The following is a 27,457-nucleotide window of genomic DNA, read 5'->3' as shown; positions in this document are numbered from 1 at the left end:
AGCAACAAGGAGTGTCATCTACAGCACTAAAGGTAAAGAGGAGCCTTGGTGCACATCATCCCTCTTACACCAACAATATAAAGTGCTTCCTTTCCTCTGACTCCTGTCCTTTCCTGAGGAAACACACGTTGCCTCTTAGAGAATTTAGCCACAAACCACAGTCTCCCTTTAACAGTGCCTTTAACGGATGTTGCCAGCAGACTGCCTGTTACATACATACCATAGGCACTGTTCTACGTGGAGACAGACAAAGAAGGCAGATCGGTCTAGAGCCACACCACCTTGAACATGCCTAATGGAGAAGCTAAGCAAAGTTGGGACTGGACAATACTTGGATGGGAGAAAATAGACCACTGTGAAGGGAATGAAGGGAGGGAGAGAAGGAGGGAGGTAAAGAGGGAGGGAGGAAAGAATGGAGCAGAAGAAGATGATAAGAGAGATGGGGGAGGGAAGAAGAAGGGGGGAGGAACAGAAGATTGGTTGGTTGTGTCAAGGCATGAAATTCTAGGCATGAAATGACAAGAAGACCTCCAATAAACATTAGCACTTTTAATACTGAAATATCACCTCTATTGCTCTTTTATGTCAAATCAATTTAAAATAAAGTAAAATATAGTCCCTGGAGGGGTAACGGTCTTTTGATGATAGTAAGATCTGGAAACAGGATAATCCCAAGAACCAGTACGATTTTCATCTTGCTTTTCCTACTGCCCCCATTCAGTAAAACAAAAACACAGTTTCACACTGTTCTCAGAAAGAAGATAATAAGAATAGCTAACCCTAAGCAGTCTTTCACACTTTTAATGATATTTTATATATAGCAATTGTTTTAATCCTCATAAGAATAATAATGGATAGAGATACTTCTCAGTAGGAATGTACCAGAAAAGTTCCAGAGCTGTTAAAATACTGAAATGTCTTAATTTGGGTCATTAAATTGTAGTCTAGTGTCCTCACAACTCCCTGCCTCCTCTTCTGCTGTTATAACAACTTCTGCCACACCTCCTTTAGCCCTGGAAACCATGCCTACCTCCACATTAGTAAGCAATTAGAATGCAGTTGCCTGAGTTAGCTAGTATCAGGATCCTCTTCCAGGGAGAGCACCTCGGGTTACCTGAACAATACTAATGGCTTTCCCTGAAGAAGTTCAGAGGACTGGGCTGGCACAGGCAATGTCAGATGCCTGTGTAAGCTTCAACACCCACATGGACAGTGGCTGTCTGTGATTGTCAAAACAGCAACTGCAAGGACATGCAGGCTTCTGGTATTTATCCCATCAGTTCAATGCAAACCCTACACTAAATGGGAATAAAGGTCCCGGGCCACCTAGCGGCTCACTTGGCAGTTGACATTGATGCTGAGCCCACAGTCTCTTCTAGAGATCAGTACCTGCTTACAAAGAAAGATTGGGAAGAACAGAAGTCTCTACTAACTTCAGTATGTTCCAACTCACTACTGTAGAGCCCCCATCCCCAAAGATCTGATTTTACTTACATATAGAGAGGTTACTTAAAATGTAAGCATAAAAGCAAAATTCCCACTCTCGCTGGCTGGGAGCAGGCTCTCCTCCCACTGGGTCCCCACCTCTCTTCTCTGAAAGATTAGATTCACTACTTCCTCATGACACCCTGATAAACAATTGCAATGACAGTCAGGTGTGGAAATGTTGAATACATAAAAACGTCAAATAATAATTAAAAGGCATAGAAACATTTAATATAATAGCTGTTAGTTTAGCAAAAACTGAAGGAAAATGAACACTGTCACTGATGTTAAGAGAAATTCTGTACTTGGTGAGATTACAAGTCACTCAGTGACTATCAATTTAAGAAGAGAAATGTTGGGAGAATTGGATGCAATTATCTATGAGAAATCACAACTGACTCATGGGATCATTTAGCTAGTGACAGCTCCATTCAAAAGATTAAACCAATAATTCCCACAAGTCAACAGTGACTTAGAAATGAGGTGGCTCACTTGATCATTTGTGCCACAACACAGACCATTTGGCAAGCAGATTTTTTTTTTCACGACAGTGTTTCTCTGTGTAGTTTCAGTGCCTGTCCTGGATCTGGCTCTGTAGACCAGACTGGCCTCAAACTCACAGAGATTCACCTGGCTCTGCCTCCTGAGTTCTGGGACTAAAGGAGTGGGCCACCACCATCTGGTTGGCGAGCAGCTTTATGGCATCCCAAAGTTCAGTCCATTTATGATATAAAAAACCCAACTTTATGGAAAATGTTTATATGAACTTAGGTGACTCTACCATTCAATATTATTAAGATTACCCTTCCAAAGAGTACAGTACAGAGGAAACTGAAGACATGAAGGCCCAGATAAAGTAACTGATTAAACTTATCCAAACTGCTATTGCAGGAGAAGCTGACAATGTTCCTGAAATCTTTAGCTGTATAATTTGAGATGTCACACAACCTTGTGCTTAGAGTTCTTCTTAGGCCTAATACAAATTTATTCTGCAACTTAAGCATCATTGAAACTAAGTAAATAGTCAATAAATGTTTATTGAGTTGAATAGAATCCTAAACCTTATTTATTTGACAATTAAACCAGGTGGTTACCACTTGGGAGAAGGAGGACCATCATCTGTCTTCATCAGTAAGGAAAGGAAAGCCATCAGCATCAAATCACTACTGTTTTCTAAACCTTTTTGCTCAGGGGCCCTCAATTTTCATACCATTTTCTTCTGACTGTTATTCATATCTCCTAAATTATTAGACCAAAATCAGATTCTTCATACATTTTTCTTTAGATAATTATCCAGAGCTCCTGAGTTGTTGGGCTGAAATGAGATTTCTCACACTGTGTCCTTTTGAGTGTAATTCATATATCTTACATTGGTGGACTGGTATTAGACTTGAGATCCTTACACTGCATATGTGACTGTCAATAGATTGTTGTTAAGAAGGCAACGAAAGTTTCTAAAACAATATCACAGTTTCTGAATTATTTACATACCACTTCAAGCACTGGCCAGAGAAAAAGATATTACTTATAGGTGTTAAAACATCAGTGATACATTATTTCAAGGCTCATAAGAAAAGCATAATATAATTGTTTAGTTACTTTCAAATGCCTAATTCAATTCAAGAGATTATTCACTGAATACTTGAAAAAATTCTTAGAAATCATAATCCAATCCATAGATCATGAGTAAGAAACCTGACCTCACAAAAGCACAACATAGAAGGGGTCCACAAATACTTTTTAAAAAACTGCCTTAGAAAAGTAGGACTTGGTAACCAGCATCTTGAGTCTCCAGACTCTCACCAATTAGTAGGAAAATAGTGGCGGTGGATTTGAGCCAAGGTCAAACTAATTCTAACAGGAATACTCCTTCATTTACATTGAATGATCAACTTAAAGTCCCTTCATTAAGAGACTTGAGTGAGTCATGGTCACAAGTTTCATCTTCAGAAGCCCTTCATCAACCAAGAGTTCTAATTAATTTTGCAAAGAAATGGATCTTCTTACAAATGCATCCAGGCAGCACATACTCATTGATTTTGGTCCATCTATGTCCTGGCACAATTATTTTGGGACAAATTCCATGCATAATCCTTAAGGTTTACACTAATGGAGAGAGATACTCTCAGACAAGCCAATGACAATGAGCATAAATAATTATGACATACAGCATGACCTGAATGAACAGGACAAGGTATTTAGCAAAAAAGGAATAAGCTCTCTCTTCACAGGGGTCAACAAAGAAGAGCACCACAATGGGCTAATGGGTTACACCAAAATATTCATATGTTGACATTCTAAACCCATAATCATGGCCAGGAAAGGAGACCTTTGTAACCTACTTGGGTCATGGAGAATGGAGCCCTTATCAATAGGGTTAGTGCCTTATAAAAAGAACCCAGGGACCCTTTGCTTTCTTTCTTCCATGCAAGGACACAAAAAGGCAGTAGTCTGATACCTGCAAGAGTGTTTTCACCAGCACCACACCATGCCGGCACTCTGATCTTGGACTCTCCAGCCACTAAAGCTGTTAAAAAAAATAAAAAAAAAAAAAAAACAAAAAACAGCCTCATTGCTGATAATGAAATGGTCAATGGTATTTGGTTATAGCAGCCAGGACTGACTAGGACAACCTCTGAGGATATGATGTTTGAGCTGAAAATATAAGAAGCTAAAAGATCTGAAATATTGCCATGGAAGACAGAAGTATCCAAGAGTGGGGAATACCTTGTCACATGCCTCTGGAACTTAGAGAATGTCCCTTTGGCAGCTGGAAAGGGCTGAGATATATGCAAAGTCAGATTACACAGGTCTTTCAAAAAAAGAAACCAGTGGGAAATGTCCCGGTCTGACTGTTAGTAAAAAAAAAAAATGACCATGTTCCTTAAATCATGGGTACATTGGAGGAAGTAACTGGAAAATCATGGAAAAGCTACTGCAGTGCTTAGGATGGGAAACATCCATACCTTAGCCGAAGTTGCTAATAGCAGACATGCAGGGAAATGGATGGATTTGAAATACATTTATAAATAAAACTGACTGAGCTAACAAATGAATTTGAGGTTAAGAGTTCTAGAGAGTAAGAATCAATATGACACTCCCCCAGTGTCTACAATTGAACAGCTCACTTTGTAGGGTAAAAATAGATTGGGGAAAAAAGTTCCATGGTCACGATAATAGCTTGGGTTTTGATCTATTGTATTTCAGATGACCGTGACATATTCAATGGACATGTGAAATGGAATTTCAAGAATGTAAACTGGAAAAAATGTAAAGGCAGCTGTCAGCTATCCTAAGGACAGCTATCCTAAGGACAGGATGGAGGCTAGAGAGAATACAGATAAACCCAGGGGGGCCTGCAGAGATGCAGAGGCTGGGGGAGGGGCACTGAAAGCAGACAGAGATGGCCAAGGAAGGGGAAGAGTCCCAAAGAGATGGAAGGGTACTGCTGGGAGTCAAGAAGAATGGACTGTGTGAATGTTCTGAGTATTTTTGAGAGAAAAATACCTACTGGATTTTCTATGATCATTAGCAACAGTGACAGACAGTTTCAGAAAATAGCCTGAGTAAACTAGACAAGAGCAGGTTAATGTGCTAGAAGATGACATACTAAACATAATCCATCCAGATAACAGTTTCTGGAAACTTATCCATGAACACAGAACTGAAGATCAGAGCAGCCGCTAAGACACAGTTGGTAGGTGAGGAATGCTAGTGCTTTTCTTTTTAAATTTCAGTTGGAAACTGTTACAACACACATTTGCTGCTGGAAGTGCTCTAGACGGGGCAGGTAGGGGTCGAAAGGCAGGAAAGGACGAGAGATCAAGTCCTTGACAAGACTTTCAGAGGAGGTCCAGTTTTAGAGCAAAGGAGTATTATAGCCAATGAAAACCATTTTTTGAGACTGGCAACAGAGACATTTTACACACAGTTATAACTGAGAGAGAGGCAGAAAGAAGGCAGAGAACCAATGGTAGACATAAATATCCCTTGGTTGGAAATTCAATACCTCCAACTTAAGAACACAAAAACGCCCCTGCAACCTTCATAAGGAAGACATCTCCATTTGAGCTGTCACTGAGCGGCCTTTCAGCCTCCACTGCAGCCCATCAGGACAGCACCAAAGGCAGAACGACAGCACCATGTCTCTACACGTCCCTCACCCTGTGTTGCCACACTGGACAAACCGCGGGAAAAACCAACTCATGGAAGGGTGCAATTCTCCTCTCCCATCACTACCACCTCCAGCCTCCCACCTCCCCTCTCACCCTGCTGTCTCTCAATCCTCTTGTTTTCATTATAATAAAACATTATTCTTCTTTTTACCATTTTCTTGTTTTTGAGACATCATCTCACACATTGTCCAGACTAACCTCAAACCCCTAGACTCAAGGAATCCTCCTACCTCAGCCTCCTGGATGTCTGACGTCACATGTGTTCCCCACCTTGTCTGGCCTATACAATGTCTTTCTTTCTTCACTGTGTTTCAAATGGTTGTGAACTCCTCTTTGCTCACACAGGTTCTACCCCTGCTCTATGCATTTTTCTAGTCTCACAGTACAAGTAAGTCTCTGTATGTGGTGGCCACTCACAGATAGCTTATTGTTCTTCTTTACAAAACACACTCACACGGGTATGTACTGGGCAAATGCATCTGGGGGCAAAGTGGACACCTCAGTCCTGATGCTTCTGTAAGTAAAGCCATCAGATGTCCAGTGCATTCTCAGATCAGCCTCATCCTCAGGTCATCTTCTTCCAAAACCTAGTCAGTTTTGCTCAACCAAAGCCTGCCTTATTCTAGGGACCACTGCCTTCACATCCCAAAGCCATCCTCTACTAAATCCTGCCAATCTCTGTCTTTAAACTCATCTCCCTGTAGCATGTTTCTCTTAGCTCAGACACAATCATTTCTTTTTTTTTTTTTTTTTTTTTTTTTTTTTTTTTTTTTGAGACAGGGTTTCTCTGTATAGCTTCGCGCCTTTCCTGGAGCTCACTTGGTAGCCCAGGCTGGCCTTGAACTCACAGAGATCCGCCTGGCTCTGCCTCCCGAGTGCTGGGATTAAAGGCGTGTGCCACCAACGCCCAGCCACAATCATTTCTTAACCAGTCTATGGCAAGAGCTGATCAGATTGTCTCCATGCCCCCAATAGAATCAGCCCTGAACTACAGGATGTTCCCTCCACATGGCAGTCAGCATAATATAGTCTGCTTAAATAGAGTAATACCTGTTTCCAAATCCCTGATGACTTCTAGCCTGGCTTCCAGAGACTGCCATTGTCTACCTCGTATTCATCTCCCAAGTCATGCATGTTACTAACATCTCTCATCTATGCCTGTGTGCTGCTGTGGTTTCTGTCTAGAAGGCTGTCACTTTGTATCTATCACATCTCACCCCTTGCCCTAGATAGCTCCTGAAAGAATCAGCCAGTGCCTGCGCCTTCCAGGAAGCCCTTCATCTGACCAATTTGCCCTTCCTCTCTATTACACAGGGCTGATTTGAGGAGTACATTGGCTGGGAAGGTTTCCAAGGGGTAAATCTCTAAGTGGATCTGAAACTTCTCTCACTAGGAATGTAAATAAAATGGAGAAATCACACTTACCAAGAATTCTTATTCTTAAAGAGAAAACATAAGCCTCTGGTGCTTGGCGGACAGTGGACAGCACCAGAGCATACCACACTGCCTTCTAAGGAGAATGGGTTGTGTAACTTGAAAGCTTTTGTTTTGTGGATTACAAAGTACAATTTGGAGCTTGGTTCTAGACTGTCTAGAATAACACACACACACACACACACACACACACACACACACACACACACACGCCTCTCGCTTTCTCTGAATTGTGGTAGCTGTCTCCTCCACACAAAAGCAGTAAAAGCAGCCCTATCTCCATGCTGCCTCCTCCCCTCACACTCCTATAATCAAACAAACTGCTCTCCATCCCAGTCTATCCTCACAGTGACCTGACTATAAGGAGATGTTCTGAGCACTGAACCTAACTTCCTCCTATGATGACTGTGTGTATTGCTTCACAGGTCAAGGGAGCAGCGGAAGCAGAACTGGCAAGCTGCCCTGGGTCACAGCATTAAGGCTGGCTCTGGAAACAGCAGCCCGGCTCCAGCATGCACACGGGAGACCCGTGACTGCTGTGCCTCACCCCCAGAATAGCTTAGACCCACCCCAAAAGAAAAACTGGCCATAAGACAAGGACAGGATTTTGTTTCCTTACCCCTTGAGTTCTACCATTCCCCCATCCCCACTTTTCTGTCCCATTCATTAAGACCTTGGTTCCTGAGCACACACCAGTGGCAGGATGAAGTGCAGTGTGCTGAAGGGACTTAGAGAGTCCTTGTACTTATTGGTATATCAGGAAGAAACTGCTGTTTATAATGAAGAAAGAAAGAACTCATTTGTCAACCTCAGGTGAATCCCTGGGGGTTCGCTGTACCCATGAGAGTTCAAGGTGGTGTTTGAAACAACTCACAAAACTCACTTCTCTTGGTGATCTGGAGCCTCCTTCCCGAAATGTTGGTTTACATCTGAAATTAATCTGTCATTTGAAAGGAAAAGCACATTATGTTACTGATAAGCGTCAGGTTGAACAGAATTACAAAAACAAGCAATAGCGGTAGATATCGAGACTATAAAACAAAACCCACAGGGAATAAGCAATCTATTTTAGTCTATTCCTCGTCTCCTGAAAGCATCTCCCTAGATAATCCACAATGGCGAGGAGTGATTTCACACCTCCCGCCAGCGTTCCTGTGTTCTCATTGATGAACTCTAACTTTGAACAAAAATGCTCTTAGTCCATGAATTTGAGGAAGAGCTCAGAGCCAAAGGTAAAGCATGCGGCTGCTGAACCCATCGGTTGCATTAGATTTTTTTAAAAGTGGAAAAATGTAAACCTGAGAAGTCCTAACGGCTGTGATAACTATTCAGCACGTGCATAGATGTTCCCTGTCAAGGACTCAGAACTGCCTTGCTTTCTGAAGAGGAGATGTCCTTGTGGTCACTTTTGCTCCTGTATAAAGTACAACAGAGTGGAGACGAGAGAGGATGTATTCAAAGTGTCAGGCATGGCTGTAAGATTGGCAGCAGCTGGCGAAGCTAAGCAAACACTGCATGAGGCTAAAATGGCCCCACTGTGTTTGTGAAGGGTAGCAGGAGAATGCAGATACCACAAAGGGTCTTGCCTGGACACAGAGTAAGAATTATAAATGAGAGCAGCAGGCAACTCTCTATTAGAGATCTTCCCGTCCCCTAGTTGATAAATAAACAGACCATTCAGAATCCACTTCTGAAGACAAGACACCACCCTTGGGATGCCACTTCCAGCTCAGCCCCACATTTATGCTGCACCAGCAAAAAACGCTGCCCATGAGGTCTGCAGTGGAGTCTGAGAGCTGCTTTAAGCTGTCTTGGCTCTCTCCCTTAGAGCTACTTTAGGAATATGGGAACTCACAAAGAGAAACATATGGAAGCTACGATATTAAAAAGCTCATTGCATCTTTTTTTTTTCCTTAAAGGAAACATCTTGTGGAAGTAGAGACAGAAAGAGAACTGTTGTGTGCTAGGCTTTCCCAAAAGTCAACACAACATAATATCAAATTAAGCTAAGGAAGACAACAGGATGAATGACCTTTATATTTTTTCTTTTCATCGTTACTCTGGTAGTCATATTAAACTCACAGTTTTCATTTTTGTTTTTGTTTTTTAAGGCCATTGTTTTCAAAAAATTAGAAATTGACACCCGATCTTGGCAAGTAAGTACAGTGAATCCATTCCTCAGCAGGTGGCGCTCTCTTACCTTCTCTAGTTGCTCAATGCAGGCAGCGTGGACCACGATTTTGCAGACTGCACACTTCCTCCTGACAGCGGATTTCTACAACATTCAATTCAAAATACAGGAAAGATATGTTAGCACGCTATTCTGGGCACTTCTCTGGTAAGAGAGACTCCAGAAATCAGGCAAAATTGTAATTACTTCTGTTACTAAGCACATTGAAAATCCCTAAACATGTCAGGGTAGCTACCTACCCACATACCAATGACCTAGATGGCTTCTTCCAAATATGACGTCAATACTACCCTCTACTACTAGGGCTTGTAACATAAATCAAGCTTTTTATTCTGTTACATCAGTTTTAAGTGTTACAGCTGAACAACAAAAGCATTGTCCTTAAGTTTTCTAACTTTTTCACACTTTCTTTTACATTTCATTTGCACTAATGAGGGACAGAGGCAACCTTCTTAACTTCTGTCTTATGTACGAATCAAGCATTCTAACCTTACTCTCCAAGGCTATATCTCAATGACTGGCCATGTTACACTTCCGTTCTAGGTACAAATCGAAACTGTGCTATTTGGGTTTCCACCCATATCATCAGGAAGGAGATTACAAGTCTGAATTCACACCCAGGAAACAACAACAACACAAACAGGAACAGCAATAATAAATAGCAACAAGGACAGCAGGAGCCGCTAGTAAGATTACTAAGGTCTTGCTCTGTCCTCATGGCACTTCACAGATGGTAATTCACTTCACTTTTACAGTCCTATGAAGTAGAGACAGCCCTATCCCTGCTTCACAGATGAGAGAACCCACACAGAGTGAGTGACTTGTCCAAGGCCTGCCAATTGGGGCACAGCATACCCAATCTGTCTGGCTCCTAAGCATCATAAAATGTGGCCCTGATAATCTTGGATGCATGTGTAAATTCACAGTGCAAAGCTTTCTGTGGTCTAGCTCAAGTCTCCAACAATTAAAAACCCAAACGTGGTGGAATTAGAGAGAGGACTAAGTGGACTCCCGATGTCATCCATGCCAGCATCATCTAGGGGCACCACTAGGGGTGTGCAGAGCCCTCTACACAGACATGCCTGAAGAAGAGCTGCCTTGATAACTCTGGTGGTAGTAACCAACGTGACAGGAAATGCATTGTGCTACATGTAATGATCTTAGACACTCTAAGTACTGTACATATTTACTTTCCCCAACAGATCATCTTTAAATTAGTGTTTCCTCCCCTAAGATGATGAACTGGAGTCAAGTAATTAACACATCATTTGGTGGGTTAGTTGTTTTTATTGTTCATGTTAAGACACAGTTGCTTTTGAACCTAGTTAAAATATATATATATATATATATATATATATATATATAATTTTTAAAAACTATTACCTGAGACATCAAACACATTTTGAGCACAGAACCTCACAATAACAAGAGACTACCAAAGAGCCCAGGTGGGAAAGGCTGGGAGTCCCTGTACATTTGGAAAGTATCAACATAGACTGCTGGTGACCTGTGTCTGGTGAGTAACTTGCTGAGGAAGGACAGCGGAGCCCAGTGGAGCAGGAAGGTGAGGGATACACATAACACTGCTGCTGTGGAGAAAGGGCCCAGGAGGGATGGACTACAGACAGCCCTGGGGATGCTGGGGGAGGCAGAAGGAAAGAAATGATCACCCTTTGTGTCCCATTATTCCTCTATAGTCACATCAGTCAACAATGCTGGACATCAGCCTCTGTGAACAGGAGTGGTAACTGTCACCAGCTACCACCGTAGTGCACAAAACAGTGCAACAATAACACTGGTAGCTGTGTTTGTGGACTGTAAACGTGTGACCCCTCTCTTGGCTTCGATCCTCCTAATATGATATAGAACAATAAGTATGTTTGGCAATTAACTGACTTTTCAAACAACAAAGGATTAAGGGAAACCAAGACACCTAAGGATGCTGTTCAAAGTGTCTTGTTCTACAACCAAAAACAGAAGGAGGAATAGGGAGGAAGAGGAGGAGGAATACACACACACAGCCATGATAGGAAGAGTATGAAACAGTAGGAGCATCAACCGTAGCAATGGTAGTAGTCACAAAAACAGCAGCAGCAGTAATAAAATTTGATTGCAAATTTTCATAACTAGAATGCTCATAAACAAATGACCACTGCTCCCTCTTTCCTATGGATAGCCTGGTCAGATCTCTGCATGAGCACCACCTGCAGAAAATGCACGTGATACCTGAGTCAAGAAGCCAAGGAAACCGGAGCTGATACTTGTCCGTGCCCACCCCAATCCCTAACAGATTACACCACACATGTGCCAGGCAATGCTACTCAAAATGGGCTAATACTTATGGACTTATGACATCATACAGCCTGGAAAGCATCCTCCCTATCAATGACTCCTAACTCCTTCTGCCACTGTGCTCTACTGCTCTCTTTATTTAGTCCATAGAGCACCAGGAATTCTAAGAAGCCACCACATCTTAGAGGAATTAGCAGGCTCCTAGGCCACTGGGGTTGGACTCCTTCCTCATCATCCACTTTGGACACCAGAAACATCACAACCATCTCTCTTTAGCTTCGATGTTTGGAATAGAGACTACATCCTCTTCTCTCTACATACTACATAGTCTTGTATCCTCTCTTAAGTGTTATTCCACCTGGGTCCGCCAATCACCTAGCTGTGAGTCCACCTCCCAGGAAAACAGATTCATCTGAATGCACGCTAAGGAGATGGGAGGAATAATTATCCCTTTAATGAGATAATGTACTTCTCAGAAGCCTCTCCTCTGATACAGCTACTTATTACATGGCACACTACTAAGCCGGTGCACTTTCCTGAGTTCCAAAACTGTAGCTTTTTCTTTACTTTCTGTCTTTTTCAGATCCTGTCCAGAAACATAAATGTGCTTTCCCTAATGCTCTGGGTTTTCTTTTTCTAAAGTCACTCACTCCTTCCACCATGCAGCTGCTTGCTGACCTCTACCGCAAAACAGGCTGGTTTTTCTCTCTTCCTAGTCTCCATCTTCCTCACCCAGGCAGTTGCCAAGGTTTAGAGTTTGCTTGTCCTATTGTTTTTCACACAAATTCTAATAAAATTGTCCTCTAGTTTTCTTCCAATTACATTTCTGAATTTCTTTTTATTAATGAGACTAATACAATACCCATACAAAGAAACCCTGACTTCTCTAGCAATATGTGGAGGGTAGGAAGGAGAACACGGGCTAGACTCAAGAAGTCATGTGTTGTACTCACTGAAACCAGAATGCACACCCGCTTCTTTTCTCGCTTTTCATGTCACAATGCTTAATCAACATCATTTTTAGAGCAAGGGATCCTGGTTTATGTTGGGAGGCCCTGCTGCTCAGAGGTTGCAGTCTACCATGGCCTGGCAACTCTCTCCAAGCTAGGCAATATGGAGGAATCTCTCCAGGTGGAGGGCTTCCTGCTCTCTATCTGACCTTATGTGGAGAATGTCTCTAGGCCCAGATGTCTGGTTTATCTCTAGTGTGACCCTTGACACAGTTCCCTACAGACGCTGTCCCCTTGCTGCCCATATGGTAATTAGACATTGGCGAGGAGCTTTACGATAGGACCGTGCTTCTGCGTATAACTGAGACTTGTACTAGGAGCTTTCCGACAGGAGGGTGCTGTTTAATGCAAACTGGATGATGCCCCAGCCACGGTCCCAAGCCTTTCTGTCTCCCCTCACTCTGGAGTAAAGTTGAGCTGTCTCCCAGAAAGGTTTTGCCACCCTGTTCACAGGCCTTACAGAGCTCTGTCTCTGCTTCTGCCCCTCGCATACTGGTGGCCAACGGACCATGAGGAAAAAGGGGACCCCACAGTTTACAAGAGCGTAGGAACCACAGGGTTAATGTTTATCCTCACTCAGCTTTCTGGGTTATGTAAATACACTAACATTATTCATTTCTCAATTAATTCAAGCATGAAAGTCCATGGAAGACAACACATAAAATAAAGTGCTCTAAGTCCTAAGGCTAATTTCATTTAAATAATACAGAATATTTAAAGACCTTCTTAAAATACATGACATGCTTCTGGGTCTTTTGATGGAGAATACCCAAGCCATGATCTGAACTCCCATTCATGAGAACAGCATAATGCGTCGTACAGCAAAAATCAGCCCGTTTGCCTTATCCTCTGACCAGAGCTCCCTGCAAACCAACCACTTCTCCTGCTGCAGCCAGCTTCCTAAGTGACAACCTCTAAACAGCCGTAAAGTGGAATAGTTCATCTTTCCAGCCCTGGCGGTTGCTCCTCCCTATCATCTTGATGGGATGTAGAATAAACCTGGGAGGTGCACCATGGGGTGTGTCTGTGAGGATGTTTACAGAAAGGACAGTAGGAGGCAAAAGCAGAGGTGACTGCCCGACTGCCTGCACCTTCTTCTTCCTGAATGCATGTGTTCTGAGCTGCTGCCACCATCCTCTTTTAAATTCAGATTCCAGATTCTTTGACCTTCTTGTGTAGACAGCACCAGTGACTCTCCAGGGAGCTTCTAGGTCTCTGCACTGTGGACTGTGCAGCCACTGAGAACAGCATCCAGGCAACCAGTGTCAGACTACCCTACCCCCTATCATGTGAGCCACTCTAATAAGTCTCCTTCCGTAACACATATGTAAGAGAGAAGACAAGAATATGTAGTGTACACACACACACACACACACAGAGAGAGAGAGAGAGAGAGAGAGAGAGAGAGAGAGACATGTTCTATTGGTTCTGTTCCTTTAGAGAACCTTGTCTGATATAATAATCAAATACGAAACCGAGTCAGTAAGTTCTCAATCACAGTCCAAGGTCTTTTTCCACAGTGGTAAAGAACACTGTTTTATTTCCTCCACTGGTAGAAGCTGTTTCGGTGAATCCAACATGTTGACTGCCTACTTTTGGTTTATGTGTTAGACTTTTCCAGGCAAATATCTGAGAGAGATAGTTTAAAGGAGGAAAATTTTATTTTGGTTCGTGGCTTCAGAGCTTGCATTCCATGGTCCCACAGAGAGCTTTTGCTGAGGCAGGAAGGTTTGCTGAGACACAGCTGCTCACTTCACAGCAGCCGGGAAGCAGAGAGAGGAGGAGAAACATACACTCTTTAAAGGCACCGCCCTTAAAATCTGCTTCCTCCAACTGAGCCCTACCCACTAACAGCCCATTCGACAAGCACTCTCACAGTCTAACTGCTTCTCAAAAGCAGCTCTACGTTTGGCACTTGAGCCTTTCAGTGGAATACCTCACATCCAGCCTGCAACAGTTTACATGTCAGAATGTTGGTGTGAGGATTGTTGAGGCTCACTTGACAGAGCTGGAGAGCGAGCTGCTGGGCAGACACGGCTCAAAACATAGAAGTCTTGCTCAGTTAGGCTGAACTTCTTTGTTTGAAATTTTAAACGGAATACAGGAACACAGTTTGAATCTGAACCGCACTCCATGGCTCATGTGTTGGATGCTCGGCCTCCAGTTTGTGGCTCTTAAGGTTGTGGAAGGTTTCCGAGGTAGGACCTGGCTGGTAGAATGGAATCACTAGGGTCAGGCCTTTGAGTCCACCTCTGGCTCAAGTCTGTTCTCTCTGGTTCCTGGTCAGCCACCAGTGTAAATAGCCACCAGCACAGACTCCTGCCACCATAGACTGAGACCTTTCACTGACAAACTGAATATTTTTTTTGAAACTTTTAACCAAATCAAACCTTTCTTCCCTTATTTCTGTCAAGCACTTTTTGTCACAGCAACACAAAAAATATCCACACAACGGGAAATATAGCATCAGTACATCACATATAGGAATCTAGATGCCTTCCAAACATATTCACACTCCCCTATCAAAAATCTTATTGAAGTCAATATTTCTTTCACTTTGAGAAATGATGAATTGAATCAGGCATAAATAATTAACAAAGGATGTGAATGTTTTTTTTTTTTTATATTGGGGTCCATTTGTTATAGAACCTTGCACAAAAACATGACTTACAAACTAAAGGTTGTCTGAGACACTAAACACTTTTTTTTTTAATAAAAACGATAGAGAATGTATGGATTTGTTCTCATCTGTGAATTTAAAGGCTCTATGGACTTGCTGATCTAAACATCAAGTAGGTAACCTCCATGCTCTTAATAAGGGTTTCCTGATTCTGTCCTTGTTGGTATTCACATGAGGCCCAGTAACCTGTAAGTGTGTGGCGGCAAGTGTCAGAACTGCTTCAGGTATGACAACGTAAGTCCAACAACAATTATGTGGTTTATATCCCCTCGAATCTCACTTTGGCCTGGGGGGGGGGGGCATGGTAGGATGACCAGAAGGAAAGACGCATGCCCAGTGCTGGCTTGACACGCTATCCATTCCCATGCAGCAAGCTCTGAGGCCACTCTGTGTGGGAACAGCAGCTCCTCTTGTCCAGTCAGGAGGAAAACTGCCTGAACCCCAGCGGCTGGTCCCCATCAGTTCCTACTGGATTAGAAGCTGAGGGAGGGTCGGAAATCAAAGAGGAAACAGCAAGACTGCCAAACAGCGGTTCCCACGCCCCACCCCGAAGACCCGGACGCCTAGCAGTGGCAGCACTGGTGTGAGCGGGAGCAGACTCACACTCCCAGAAGGCTGGCCTGGTCCTCTTCCTCTCTGCGGCAGAGGCTAAAGGAGGCCTGGTAAGTCTTTAGAGTGTCGGGAATTCGGTATCCTTTAGGGGAACGCCGCACCTCTGGGCAACATAAACAGAATTTTGTGGCTGTATAATGCAAGGTAAACGAAAACAAGAGTTCTCTGATTTATTTTAAAGTCTAATTAGAAGAAATGACAAGCGTACTTGGCAGGTCCTGTGTCTCTGGGGAACCTGGGATGCAATCTGTGAATTGGCATTGGGAAAAATGAAGACGAACATTAGCGGAGCCCAAGCTGAACTTCCATCAGCCCTCATGATATCTCCTCCTTTTTACTCACACAACCCAGGACATTTTAGTCCAGCCAGGAGGGTGGTCAGCTGGATTTCCAGCACACCCTGATTAGAGGAGCTCAGGCCATCACTTTGTCTTTGTGTGACAATGGCACCTCAGGACCTCAGACGAAGGACCACTTTTCCTCGGGAGTCTGACTCATGTGGCAACTCAGAGTGCCCTAGAAGTTTCCAGATGACTGGCCCTAAGTTAGTGGTTTCCATGACTCATCCTGAGTCATACTGGCCATGTTAAAGAAGTGGTCTTCATCTATCATCACTATTAGGAAGTGTTCTCTAGTGAGGGACTGTGAGGGCTATGTCCCCCAGAGACAGCTCTACCAAATACCACGGATCTTAAATGATACCCCAAGTACCTCAGAATATCCGAAAGAAGGGGCAGCAGGGGCAACTGATACTACGTGGGGAACTAAATGGGTGCACCAAATTCCTCAGGCCATGTCCCAATATATAACAATGTACCTGAATCCCTCTGTGCCAGTTATTGGCGGCCATGATGGTCTAATATGCCCTAAGGAAGCAATTTCCCCATGTGGCTATCTATATCAACCTGTTAAATACTGACTTTTGACTTTTCCAAACAGATCATCATAACCATCATCGTGTCTTCACAGCAGTGAAAGGCTACACAAGCTCTAAAGAGAAATAAATCCCCATCCTCTGGGAAAAGCTGGTGGTACACAAAAGAAGAAAAAACGAACTTGAGAAATAACGTTATCTAACAGAACAGAGCCATACTGTGGCTAAGTGTTAAAGGAATGGCCCGAATAATAAACGCTGTCATATAGAAGAGAGAAGGGTCTCCGAGGCTAGATCTCGGAGAAGGAGCCAAAGGAAGCAGTGGAGTCTTAATTTCAGCCTTAAAAAGATGGAGACATTTGGAAACTCCAGTAGGGGAAGACCTTGTCTTGTTGTATAGGAGCACCGTTGTCTCCTAACAGGAGAAGGGGCCAGACCTGGTGTGTCTGCTGGGTACAGTTGCTGGGCTCATGGGGATCCATTTCCTTGTAGAATCAGACACAAGGTTTGGTGGCTGGGTATGAAGTCGGGGGAAAGGGCTAAGCAACCCAGGTAGGGGAACAGCAAGAGGGAAGAGAAGCTCAGAGACATGAGGACATAGGGATGTTTGAGGAGAGGCCAGGGTACCAGTGTTAGGGAGCAGAATATATTCAGTGGCCATGAGTCCAAGCACCAACAGCAACCAGACTGTATGGGGTCATTCAGATTATAGTTAAAATATTGTCCTTATTTCTTGATGAGAAAAGTCACCGGGAGTATGGGGATGAGTGGGAATAGGTAATCGGGCCCTGGTCTAAAGAGTTAAGAATGGAAGAGAAAAGCAAAACAGAGGGGCAAACACTGTGACAGATACTTGTGATAGTCAACTTAATAAAGAACAAGGTTTCTTTTGACTCAAGATTGCAGACTTGTCAGTCCTCAGGCCTCTGGCCCTGCTGCTTTGGACCATGGTATACACAGTGGCGTGAAGGTGGCTTCCAGGGAACAGAGAAGACACAAAGGGGCCAGGACTCTTCAAAGCTACATCCCCAGAGACTCATCTTCCTCCCATTAGAACCATCTCCCAAAAGTGTACCACCTCCCAGGAGAGGCAAGGGCTGTGGTCCAAACCTTGAACATGAGCTTTAGAGGGAAGTGGTGAATTCAAGCCACAGCCATGATGGGGCATAAAGATGCTTTCCAGTCCACCCCAGGTCTCCACCCAAGTTGACATTGACCTCTCACACTTCCACCTTGTTTTTCAATAGAACAATCGGCAATCCAGGATGGCCTCATCCCACACCTTGGTCAACTTTTCTATGAAGTACACCTAGCTGACTGCCCATTTAACAGTTTCCTCCTAGGCTGTGGCCGAATCACCTTGGAGTACTGTAATAAATCCCTTTCCTATGCACTTCCTGCACAGCGCTTTGTTCTGAGGAGCATGAGCCAAAGCACTCAGCTTGTGAAGTGTTTGTGTTCCCAGAAGCGCTTCTGAGTAGCTTTAGGTGTCCTCAGAAACCCTGAGCTAAGCCTGGAGCCCACCTGAGCTGATACACAGAAGGGCAAACTGCATGGCCTCCTAAGAGACACAGAGAAAGAAGAAAAACGCCTTCTGGACATTGTTTGGACATATGAAAGTGCATCGTTTCCACGGCACCCAGTATACTTCATAATACTCATCTGAAAAGAAAACAGCCCAAATCTTAGAGCAGACAGCCAAGGGAGTCAGGGTGCTGACGGTGAGGAAAAAAGGGGGTACATTTCTTCTTCCTAGAAAGCAACCAACCCAGACTCACTCAGGAAGCAATAATGGTAAGGACCAAGTTCCTAGAACCGCATTGATTCAAAGCTGGAGCAGACAGTTGGTTAGAAAGAGTGGCACCCCATCCTGTCTTCAGTACTCGGTGTCAGGAAAAGCTCCCGTCAGGACAGTGGAGAGTTCTTCAGGATGGGGAAAGTGGGATGTGTGTCTCAGCAGCTGATCTTGTATTACAATCCTCACTCTTTGAGGAATGATTTAGGAGTGATTTGTGTTAGTGGCAAAAGAGTGATAAGTACATTCACGCACTGCAGAATATTTTGACCAGTAACAGACCTCATTTTTTACCATGTGATGTAACATACATGTATAGTAGGCCGTACCACATTTTGGATAAGCACATTCTTTGACGTTTATGAACTTGCCTAATGATTCGTTTATTTTCAGATCAGATCCCCATCATTAAACAAGACAAAACTGTGGTGCAGCATTTCCCTGGTAGGATTTGGTAGAAAGTCACCACACAGATCCCGGAAGTCTCTATTGTGGAACTCAGTCAGGTAACTACTGCATACCACTGTCATTTTTGTAAACCCCTACCAAAAATTTAGTCTAGTCATGGAGACATGGAACAAACATAGACTTGTCATTGTGATCAGTGTAGAGTGGCCCTTAACTGTGCGTGAGCTGTCACCTGAATAGAGTGGTGGTGACAGAGATGCAGACGACTGAAAGGGACATTGCTTTGTGCTCCCCTTCACTGGCTGGTTCTAGACGCTGCCATTCTTAGTCCTTCTGCCTCCTGTCTCACAGTCACGACACAAGGAAAGGGATTCCAGCCCGAGGAACTCAAATCCCCAAAGAGCATGGTGGTATTCCTATTTCTTCTCCCTACCTCTCCCCTTACCAAGGGCATCTCACATTCAATAACCACGGCTGTCTCTGGAGGTTGCTGCTCTCTGCTCTTGTTTATCCCCACAGCCTTGGATCTGCTTGTTCTTTCTTTCTCTTCCCATATTTGCTTCTCTAGGCTTCCCAGAAGATCCTAGTTTACAGGGCAATGGACAGTCATCAACTTAAACGTTGGCACATGCAAACTTTTACTGTGTCTCTGGCTCTGTCACCACTGGTTTTGTGGCTTTTCTGTTAGAGTTGGACTCTCTATTCAAAGTTATTTGTGGTATAGAACAAAGCTGCGATGTAGATTATAGAGAGTCAAATGAATTGATGACATATGCACAAAATGGTGTATGTATATATACACACACATATATGATTATGATATGCAGACACCAATAAATAGGCCTGACAGTTAGAGCCCCCAACACACACACACACACACACACACACAGAGAGAGAGAGAGAGAGAGAGAGAGAGAGAGAGAGAGACATTAATTTAAGCACATTAATTAAAGATATAATTGATGGTGGCTACATGTATGTATTACAAAAGTCATAAGGCATAGAAGTTAATGGGAAATGGTGTCCTGAGGTCATCTCAATGGTTTTCTCCCTTTCCAGGGCAGTGGGTTGTGGACATAGCAGAGATTTGAGGCTTACTATCAACCAGAAAATACAGAACTCACCTTCAATCCTTGCTGACACGAAGCACCATTTATACCACTTTCCTTGTTTCACAGTCCCATTATCTCCTTACTTTGTAGAAAAAGTTAGGTATTATTTTCTAAAGTTCCCAGGCAAATGACTCCAACCACTATTTAGAGGTATTTGTTTTACTAGAAATTACCATGTCTACTTAAGAAACCATACCCAATTGTGGTCAAGAAGCTACCCCTAAACTGCTGTTTCCCATATTCCAAGCTATCAGTGACATAATAAAGGCAGGGTCTTCCACCTGATCTAGCTCAAGAAGATCAACATCAAAGTCATGGGCCACCTCACATTGTTGTCACCAACTAGCAATGCTGTTTTCACTGAGACACATACCTGCCCACACTAGTTTGAATGAAGATGTCACTTCCAAAGGTTTATTAGAAGCCTATCAGTATGACATATGCACTAGATGCACTATAAATAGTGCCCCCTTTCAGTCACTTTAGAGATAAGGGAATTGAGACAGAGTGGGATTAGGCAACTGGCCCAAGGAGGACTAGGTAAGGATGGGTCTCAGTTCATTGCCTGCCACTGTATTAGATCCCAATTCTTAAGTTTCCTTGACAGTGGTCAATTGAGGAATTAAGACAGATCAGGATAAATATATATGATTTGATGAAACTAGTTTATTTACTCTGCTGTTTAGGGGTGAATGAATAGCAATCACACTGTGACCATCTAGAAGAGTGATGGAAAGCAATCTCCCATACCCAGGAAAATTAAGTAAAATGGTTTTTAGTAAGCAGAGCCCTGGCCACAGTGGGCAGCGGTAAGTGTGGAACCTCTCTCTCAAGAGCCTTAAAGATAAGGCAGGAATTCAGACATTCCAGCTTGTACATGTGGTGACATTTAAATGTCAGAGTTGACCTAGTGACAAGTGTCTGTGTGTGCGTGTCTCTCAACAATCACATCACGGCACTCGTTCATTCATCCTCGGGAAACTCTCTGGGTACCTGTGCAATGAAGACACTTGTTCTCAGCATTGGAGAGTCAAAAATACAAAAACAAAATCCCCAAGCAAAATAGAGGCTACAGCCTAGCAAAGGGGAAACACACCTGAGAATAGCAGGGCAAATATTAAATATGGGGGAAAGGTGGGGAGAACAGGGACGGGGTTGAGTCAAAGGACAGCATGACTTTAGCAATGCTGGTTATCTCAGCATATAAAAACTTGTCCTCAATTTTCCTCCATGACACAGAGCTGGTGACACGGTCACTACAAGCCTGTTATCCTATGGGTACCTAATAGCCACTCTCGGTATATTTGGGGGGCTCAAAGTCTTTGAACCATGCCATCCAAGAAGGAATGACTACAGTGATTCCTCTCATGGAGTATTCACCGTTCTAACACCAGACCATTAGGGAAACATTATCTTGTGTAGTTGTCATGGGAAAAATAAGGAGCCAGTTGTATGTGATCCATACTGTCCAGATGTGAAACTCAGGCTTAAAGAAGTTGAAAACAATACAAAATATTATATTACTTAAAGCCTGGAAATCTCAGAGATTCAAAGCCAGGTCATTCAATTCCAAAATTCACCCACCTCAACAGCACCCTCCTTCTCTTAAATGAAGCTATCAAGGTATGCTTTTCCATTTCCTTATGTTTTAAAATAATTTCCATCCTGGTCTAAGAAACAGGAATGACAACATCAAAATGTTGCTATAAAACAGAGATAAGGGACGAGAGAGACAGCTTAGTGGGTAAAGTGATTGCTGTAAAAGTCTGAGTATCTGAGTTCGGTTCCCCAGCAGCCACATAAAAGTCAGGTGTGATGGTGCATGTCTTCCCCCAGCACTCCCCAGGAGACAAGCTGATCCTGGGACCTCACTGGTCAGCCACTATAGACAGAACAGCAAGCTTCGGGCTCAATAGGAGACTCTGTCTCACAAAGAATCTAGTGGGAGCTAAAAGAGCACTAGAGGAGACACCAGTGTTGGCCTCTACACATGCTACTGTGCCCACACACACAGGAATTCCTGCCTCCGCCACACACACAAACAACAACTCTGGAAGCAGGTAACAATTTTCAGTAACAGCAGATCCAAATGATAAGCCAAAATTGAGTCTCAGAGCAACAAAAACATGCTTTAATTATTTTATTTAATATTCAGACATGCATATAATGTGCTTGGATCAAATCTACCCCTCATTCGCTCCCCTTCCATTCCTCCTCATCTCTCATATCACTTTTCCCTTTCAATTTCATGTGATTTCTCTCTCCCTTTTTTTTAAACATCCAGTAAGTCCACTTAGCACTGATTGTAAGTACAAGGTGTAGAACCATCTACTAGAGCCTCTCCAGGGTCATTTCCCTGAAAAAAATGGACTCCATCCCTCCCCCACCACCGCCACTACCCCAGCAGCCATCACTTGCCAACAGTTGATAAATAGGGGTGGGACTTCATGAGCCCCTCCACCATCCATGTTGGGAGTTTGGCTGGCTTGATCTTGTACAGGTGTTGTGCATGCAACCCCAGCCACTGTGGATTCGTGTGTAACTGAGCTGCCATCCTCAACAAGTGCTGTTTTGCTGTAGACATCAACTTCCTGTCTCCCTTACAATTTTTCTGCCCCTTCTTCTACAATGATCTCTGAGCTTTAGTGGGGGGTGGTGTATGATATAGATGTCCAATTTAGAGCTGAGCACTAGCTGAGCTGAGCACTCCAATGCACTCTGTACATTGACTAGTGATGGTTTTCCGTGTTAATCACTTTCTAAGTGGAATCCATGACTAGTACTATTAACGGAGAGAAAGATGGTATCTAGCTACTAGGCCCTAGTATTACTGTTATATTAAATGACATAGTTAACAAATTGCCCCCTAAGTTTTTGTCTTCATAAACATAGATTGGTACATTTCTCAATCTTCATCAAAGAGGTTTCTTTTTGTAGCAGATGGTGATAATGCAGAGACCCACAACCAGTCCATATGTAAAGAGTAAGAATATTGTTTACAATCTACTGTTCTGTGCCATTGGCATAAAGAAACTCTGGAAAAGGGTAAGAGCAACTCTGTGCACTTGGCCATTGCCTGAGTGACATGCAAACACAACACTGAGTTGGATGCAAGTTATCTGTATCATCAAGGGACAGTACTATATAATATCAAACAATAACAGAGCTGATTCATGTAAACACACACCCACATACAAATACAGATGTAGTCCCAATCTAAAATTGTCACTGCAGGAGAGATGGCAGCTACTTAGAGGCTCAAACTACACACACACACACACACACACACACACACACACACACACACACGCATGCATGTGGTTCAATATAAAAGTTTAATATAAAGGTATAATAGCTGCACAAACATACAAGATGAAGAGATTTCGAAGCTGTGAGTATGCTTAGGATGTGGTTTTTACTTTTACCTTTCAGTGCATGAAGACTTCCGGGTATGACCATCCTACAGGGTCATTGTTAACGATCAGAGACAAGCATGAGTCCTAGGAAAACCGCAAAGTATCGTGGGGCCATCTCTCAAGTAATTTTCTATGGAACACTGAGATCCCGTGAGACACTGACACATGTTCTGAGGGGCCAGCCAAGGGTCCCACAACCTTCCCTCCACTCAGAGAAGAAGCAGCTTTAAGCTTCCTAAAACTGATATACGTATTAAAGGTGTTTTGTGTTTTATAAACAGGAGCATTTATGCAAATAGCATCCCCTATTATATTTGCATGTGACTTTAGTGTTCTCTAGAATATGATTTGGAAGTAAAATAGACTGTGCAAACGGACAATGGGACTCCTGATCTGGTCACCTAAGTGACTAAATCTTAACGTACCCCAGATGTCACATCCTACTTATCCTGTGTGAAGCAGGCTGATCAGCAGTACATATGGGGGATATTCTGTACAGACAACACTCATCGTAATAGCTGTGGCAGTAACAATGGTTGACAGCCACTGTGAGAGGACCACCCCTGTGCTATTCTACACATGCAAACAGATGATCTCATTGAAATGCCCAGCCATCATCCACCAGACACACAAAGGACAATGTCACTTCCACTCATGGGGGACTCCACTTCCTTTTCCCACACATATCCACTGCCAAGGGTAATCAGCAGCAGAGCGGCTGTCTATGAAAATCTTTCTGTAAACCATTGTTGCTGCTGGCTCTGTTTTCCCTGAGTCATTTTGATTCATTAGACCCTCGGTATCCTGATAGAGGAGCAGCCTCTGGCAGACAGCAGCTTTGGCAAGTCCCTGGATGAGCTGGCTTCAGACTGGCACCCAAACAACCCTGAAAGCTGGCTTTGCCTCCTGGACACTCCTGCCGCACAAACACATGACTCCTTCTGACAGCTTGCACCCACTGCAGCCGAGCTGCCTGCCATCTGGGTGTGGATCATCAATCTGCCATGCTGGACAACCCAACCTTTGTGTGTGGATCCCAGAGCAGGGCACATGCAGGTGAGGCTTGGTGCTCTCCTAGCAGAGTGGAGGTGCTCAGTGGTGAACACCCGCCAGACCTGAATCCATAGCTGGAAGAAAAGCTCCCAGCCATGTGGGCTAGGCTCTGATTCTATCATGCTTCTTACTGGTAACATACATGCATAGCAATAGAGCAGGAGCTCTCTTCTTCTTGAGATGAAACAGGCGGGACTGGGCTCGTGGTCACTGGTGTGTGTGTGTGTGTGTGTGTGTATGCGCGCGCGCATTTGGAGGCCAACTTGAACTTCAGGTATCATTCCTCAGAAGCTATCCATCTTGGTTTTGAGCCTCAGATCATACACTGGGACCCAGGGCTCACTGATTACCAGAGATTGGCATGCTGGCAACCTGGAGGATTCTGCTTGTTTCTACCTTTTCTTTGCTAAGATCACAAGGGCATCCACCACACCCACTTGGATTTTTCTTTTTTTTTTGCATGAGTTCTAGGGATCAAACTCAGGTTCTCCTTCCTGCAAGGCCAGCCTTCTACCAACTAAGAGATCACCCCAGACTACTGACTGTATATTTTAAACACCAGAAAGAGAAAAGTCTCCTTTACATATGAGAGATGGTGGCTGCCCTTACAGTCTTCTTCCAAATCTATTCCAAGAACCCAAGGCCATCCCTGTGCGCAGAAATCACAGTACCCCGTGACTGAAGTGATGAGGCTTCTGACCCTCTCCCAAAAGACACACTTGATGAGATATGTCCCGTGATGGGACACTTTGATTGTTGCACATGGTTGGCTCCACCTATGGCCTAGTGAAAAGACAAAATCACACATGAGAACAAAATGAAGGTGTCGCAGTCCCAGCGGGAGGGCCACACGGACTCACGTTAAACATCAGACCTTGTTAAAAGCCAAGTCTGACAAAATACCCAGCTCCTGTATTGAAATCAATGGCACTGAAGGAGGAGCAGGAGAGGATGGGGAGAAGGAGAACAGGGACATTCGTTAACTCAGCCATTCGGTGATTCTGACACTAGAGGCAGACACTACTGCTTCAAAGAGGAAGCCAAGACTCAGAGGAGCCAAGCAGGTCTTAGGTCTCCATCCAGTTCTTCTGGCACAAAGACCTGTGTGCCGCAATCTCTCAGCCAAGCGCGTGTCACACAGCCTCCCCAGTGCAATCTAGTCACTTGTCAAATTATAAGGAACAATGGAAATGACTGAGAATGAAGGTCAGGTGTCACGAGGCGTATCCCTTTTCACCAGATCTTACACATTAGGAAAGAACAGAGGAAGAAAAACAGCACCCATTAGCCACCCCACAAAAACAGGGTGACATAAGCAGGCCTAAAAATAGAGACGATATATCTGGTGAGAGTCTTCTGAAGTCTGACAGTTCCTTTCCCTTCTCACTCAACCTACGTGCACTCAGTCACCTAACCATCCACCTACGCCCCCTGTGGCTCACACCGACCTGCCTATCCGGAAGCTCTCTCCAAAATCATAGCCCCTCCACCTAGATCCTCAAGATTGCAAAACTGTCTTTCTTGGTGAGTACCTGTGAGCCTGCGTGCTAGAGGAGGTGTTTGTCTAGCTAGACTGGCTAACAGCTCACGGCAGAGCTGTAGTGTTCATTTTGAGCAGTGCCCTTAGTGCCACAAGATGAGTGGAACACACACACACACACACACACACACACACACACACACACACACACACACACAAATGTTTGCTCTCAAAGTCCCGGAGGTCACAGTACAAAAGTCAAGGTGTCATGGCAGGCCAAGGCCCTTCTGAAGAGGAAGCCTCTGCGCATCTCCCTGAGCTCCTGACAGCAGCTTAAGACCTCATTATCCTTGGCTCACACCTCCATCAGCCCAGCATCTACCTCCATTGTCAAGTGGTCCCCTCTGTGTGTGTGTGTGTGTGTGTGTGTGTGTGTGTGTGTGTGTGTGTGTGTGGTGTGTGTCCTCCTCATAAGGACACTCTTCACATAGGATTAGTGCATTCCCTCTCCTAGTATGACCTTATTCTAAAGGATTGCCACCTAGCATCACGTGATTCTCAAATAAGGTCTCATTAAGGAGTTCTGGCCACTAGGACATCCCTGTAGCTCGCAGGAGTGTGCAGCTGAATGCATAACCATCTGCCAGGTGCCAAAGGCAGTCTCCCTGACTCGCTCTGACCTCTATGAAGTTGCCGAGTGACTCTCTACCCTGACAGTGCACAGCCTGCAGATGATCTGGCTACTCTATTCCATGCACTGAAGACTCTCACGAGGCAGATCTGACCTGGGAACCATGACTCCAGAAGAACATAAATAAAAATTAAAGGGCCATAAGGGACGACACAGTTCATCGTATCAGTTACTCTCTGCTCCTGTGATCAAATGTCATGACCAAAGGAAACTGACAGAGGAAAAGGTTCCTCTGGGCTGACAGTCCCAGGGAAAGAGTCTGTAGTGGCAGTGGAGGCATGGCAGTTGGTGGCCAGGGCAGAGAGCTGAGCAATCACACTCCACACGGGGAGCAGAGAAAGCGAACCAGATGTGGAATGAGGCTATAAACACCCAACGCCTGTCCTCGGTGACATGCTTCCTCCTGCAAGGCTCCGCATCCTAAAAGTCTCATAACCTCCCCAAACAGTGCCGCCAGCTGGGGACTCGGTGTTCAAAAACACGAGCTTATGCAGAACATTTGTTGTTCCAACTGCAAGCATTCCACCCTTGTCCTTGAGAGGCTCATGGACATACCATAGAGCAACACATATTCAGTCCAACTTAAAAGTTCCTGTCGTCTTTTTTTTTAAAACAGTCTCAATACTATTTAAAAGTTCAAAGTCTCTTTTGAAACTAAAGATCATCTCTTGATTCTAACTTTCCTGTTGTTCTGGCTAGTCTCATGTCAACTTGACACAAGCTAGAGTTATCTGAAAAGAGGGAACATC

The 27,457-nt window shown here is 44.0% G+C and overlaps 1 protein-coding gene across 5 annotated transcripts in view; it reads right to left on the bottom strand.

Annotated features, from left to right (window-relative positions):
• Positions 1-27,457, bottom strand: part of Dgki (diacylglycerol kinase iota) — a 452,147-nt gene that overhangs the window by 251,482 nt on the left and 173,208 nt on the right. For all 5 annotated transcript variants that reach the window (XM_015989976.3, XM_015989977.3, XM_076566517.1 and 2 more), the window contains exons 4-5: positions 9,295-9,369; positions 7,978-8,034 (exon numbers count right to left, since the gene is read on the bottom strand). In XM_015989976.3, coding sequence (XP_015845462.1) covers positions 7,978-8,034; positions 9,295-9,369 — 132 coding nt within the window. The remainder of the gene's footprint in view (positions 1-7,977; positions 8,035-9,294; positions 9,370-27,457) is intronic.

This window comes from Peromyscus maniculatus, chromosome 3 (assembly GCF_049852395.1).
Source record: "Peromyscus maniculatus bairdii isolate BWxNUB_F1_BW_parent chromosome 3, HU_Pman_BW_mat_3.1, whole genome shotgun sequence".
Taxonomy (NCBI): domain Eukaryota; kingdom Metazoa; phylum Chordata; class Mammalia; order Rodentia; family Cricetidae; genus Peromyscus; species Peromyscus maniculatus.
This window is presented reverse-complemented; position numbering and strand designations above follow the sequence as displayed.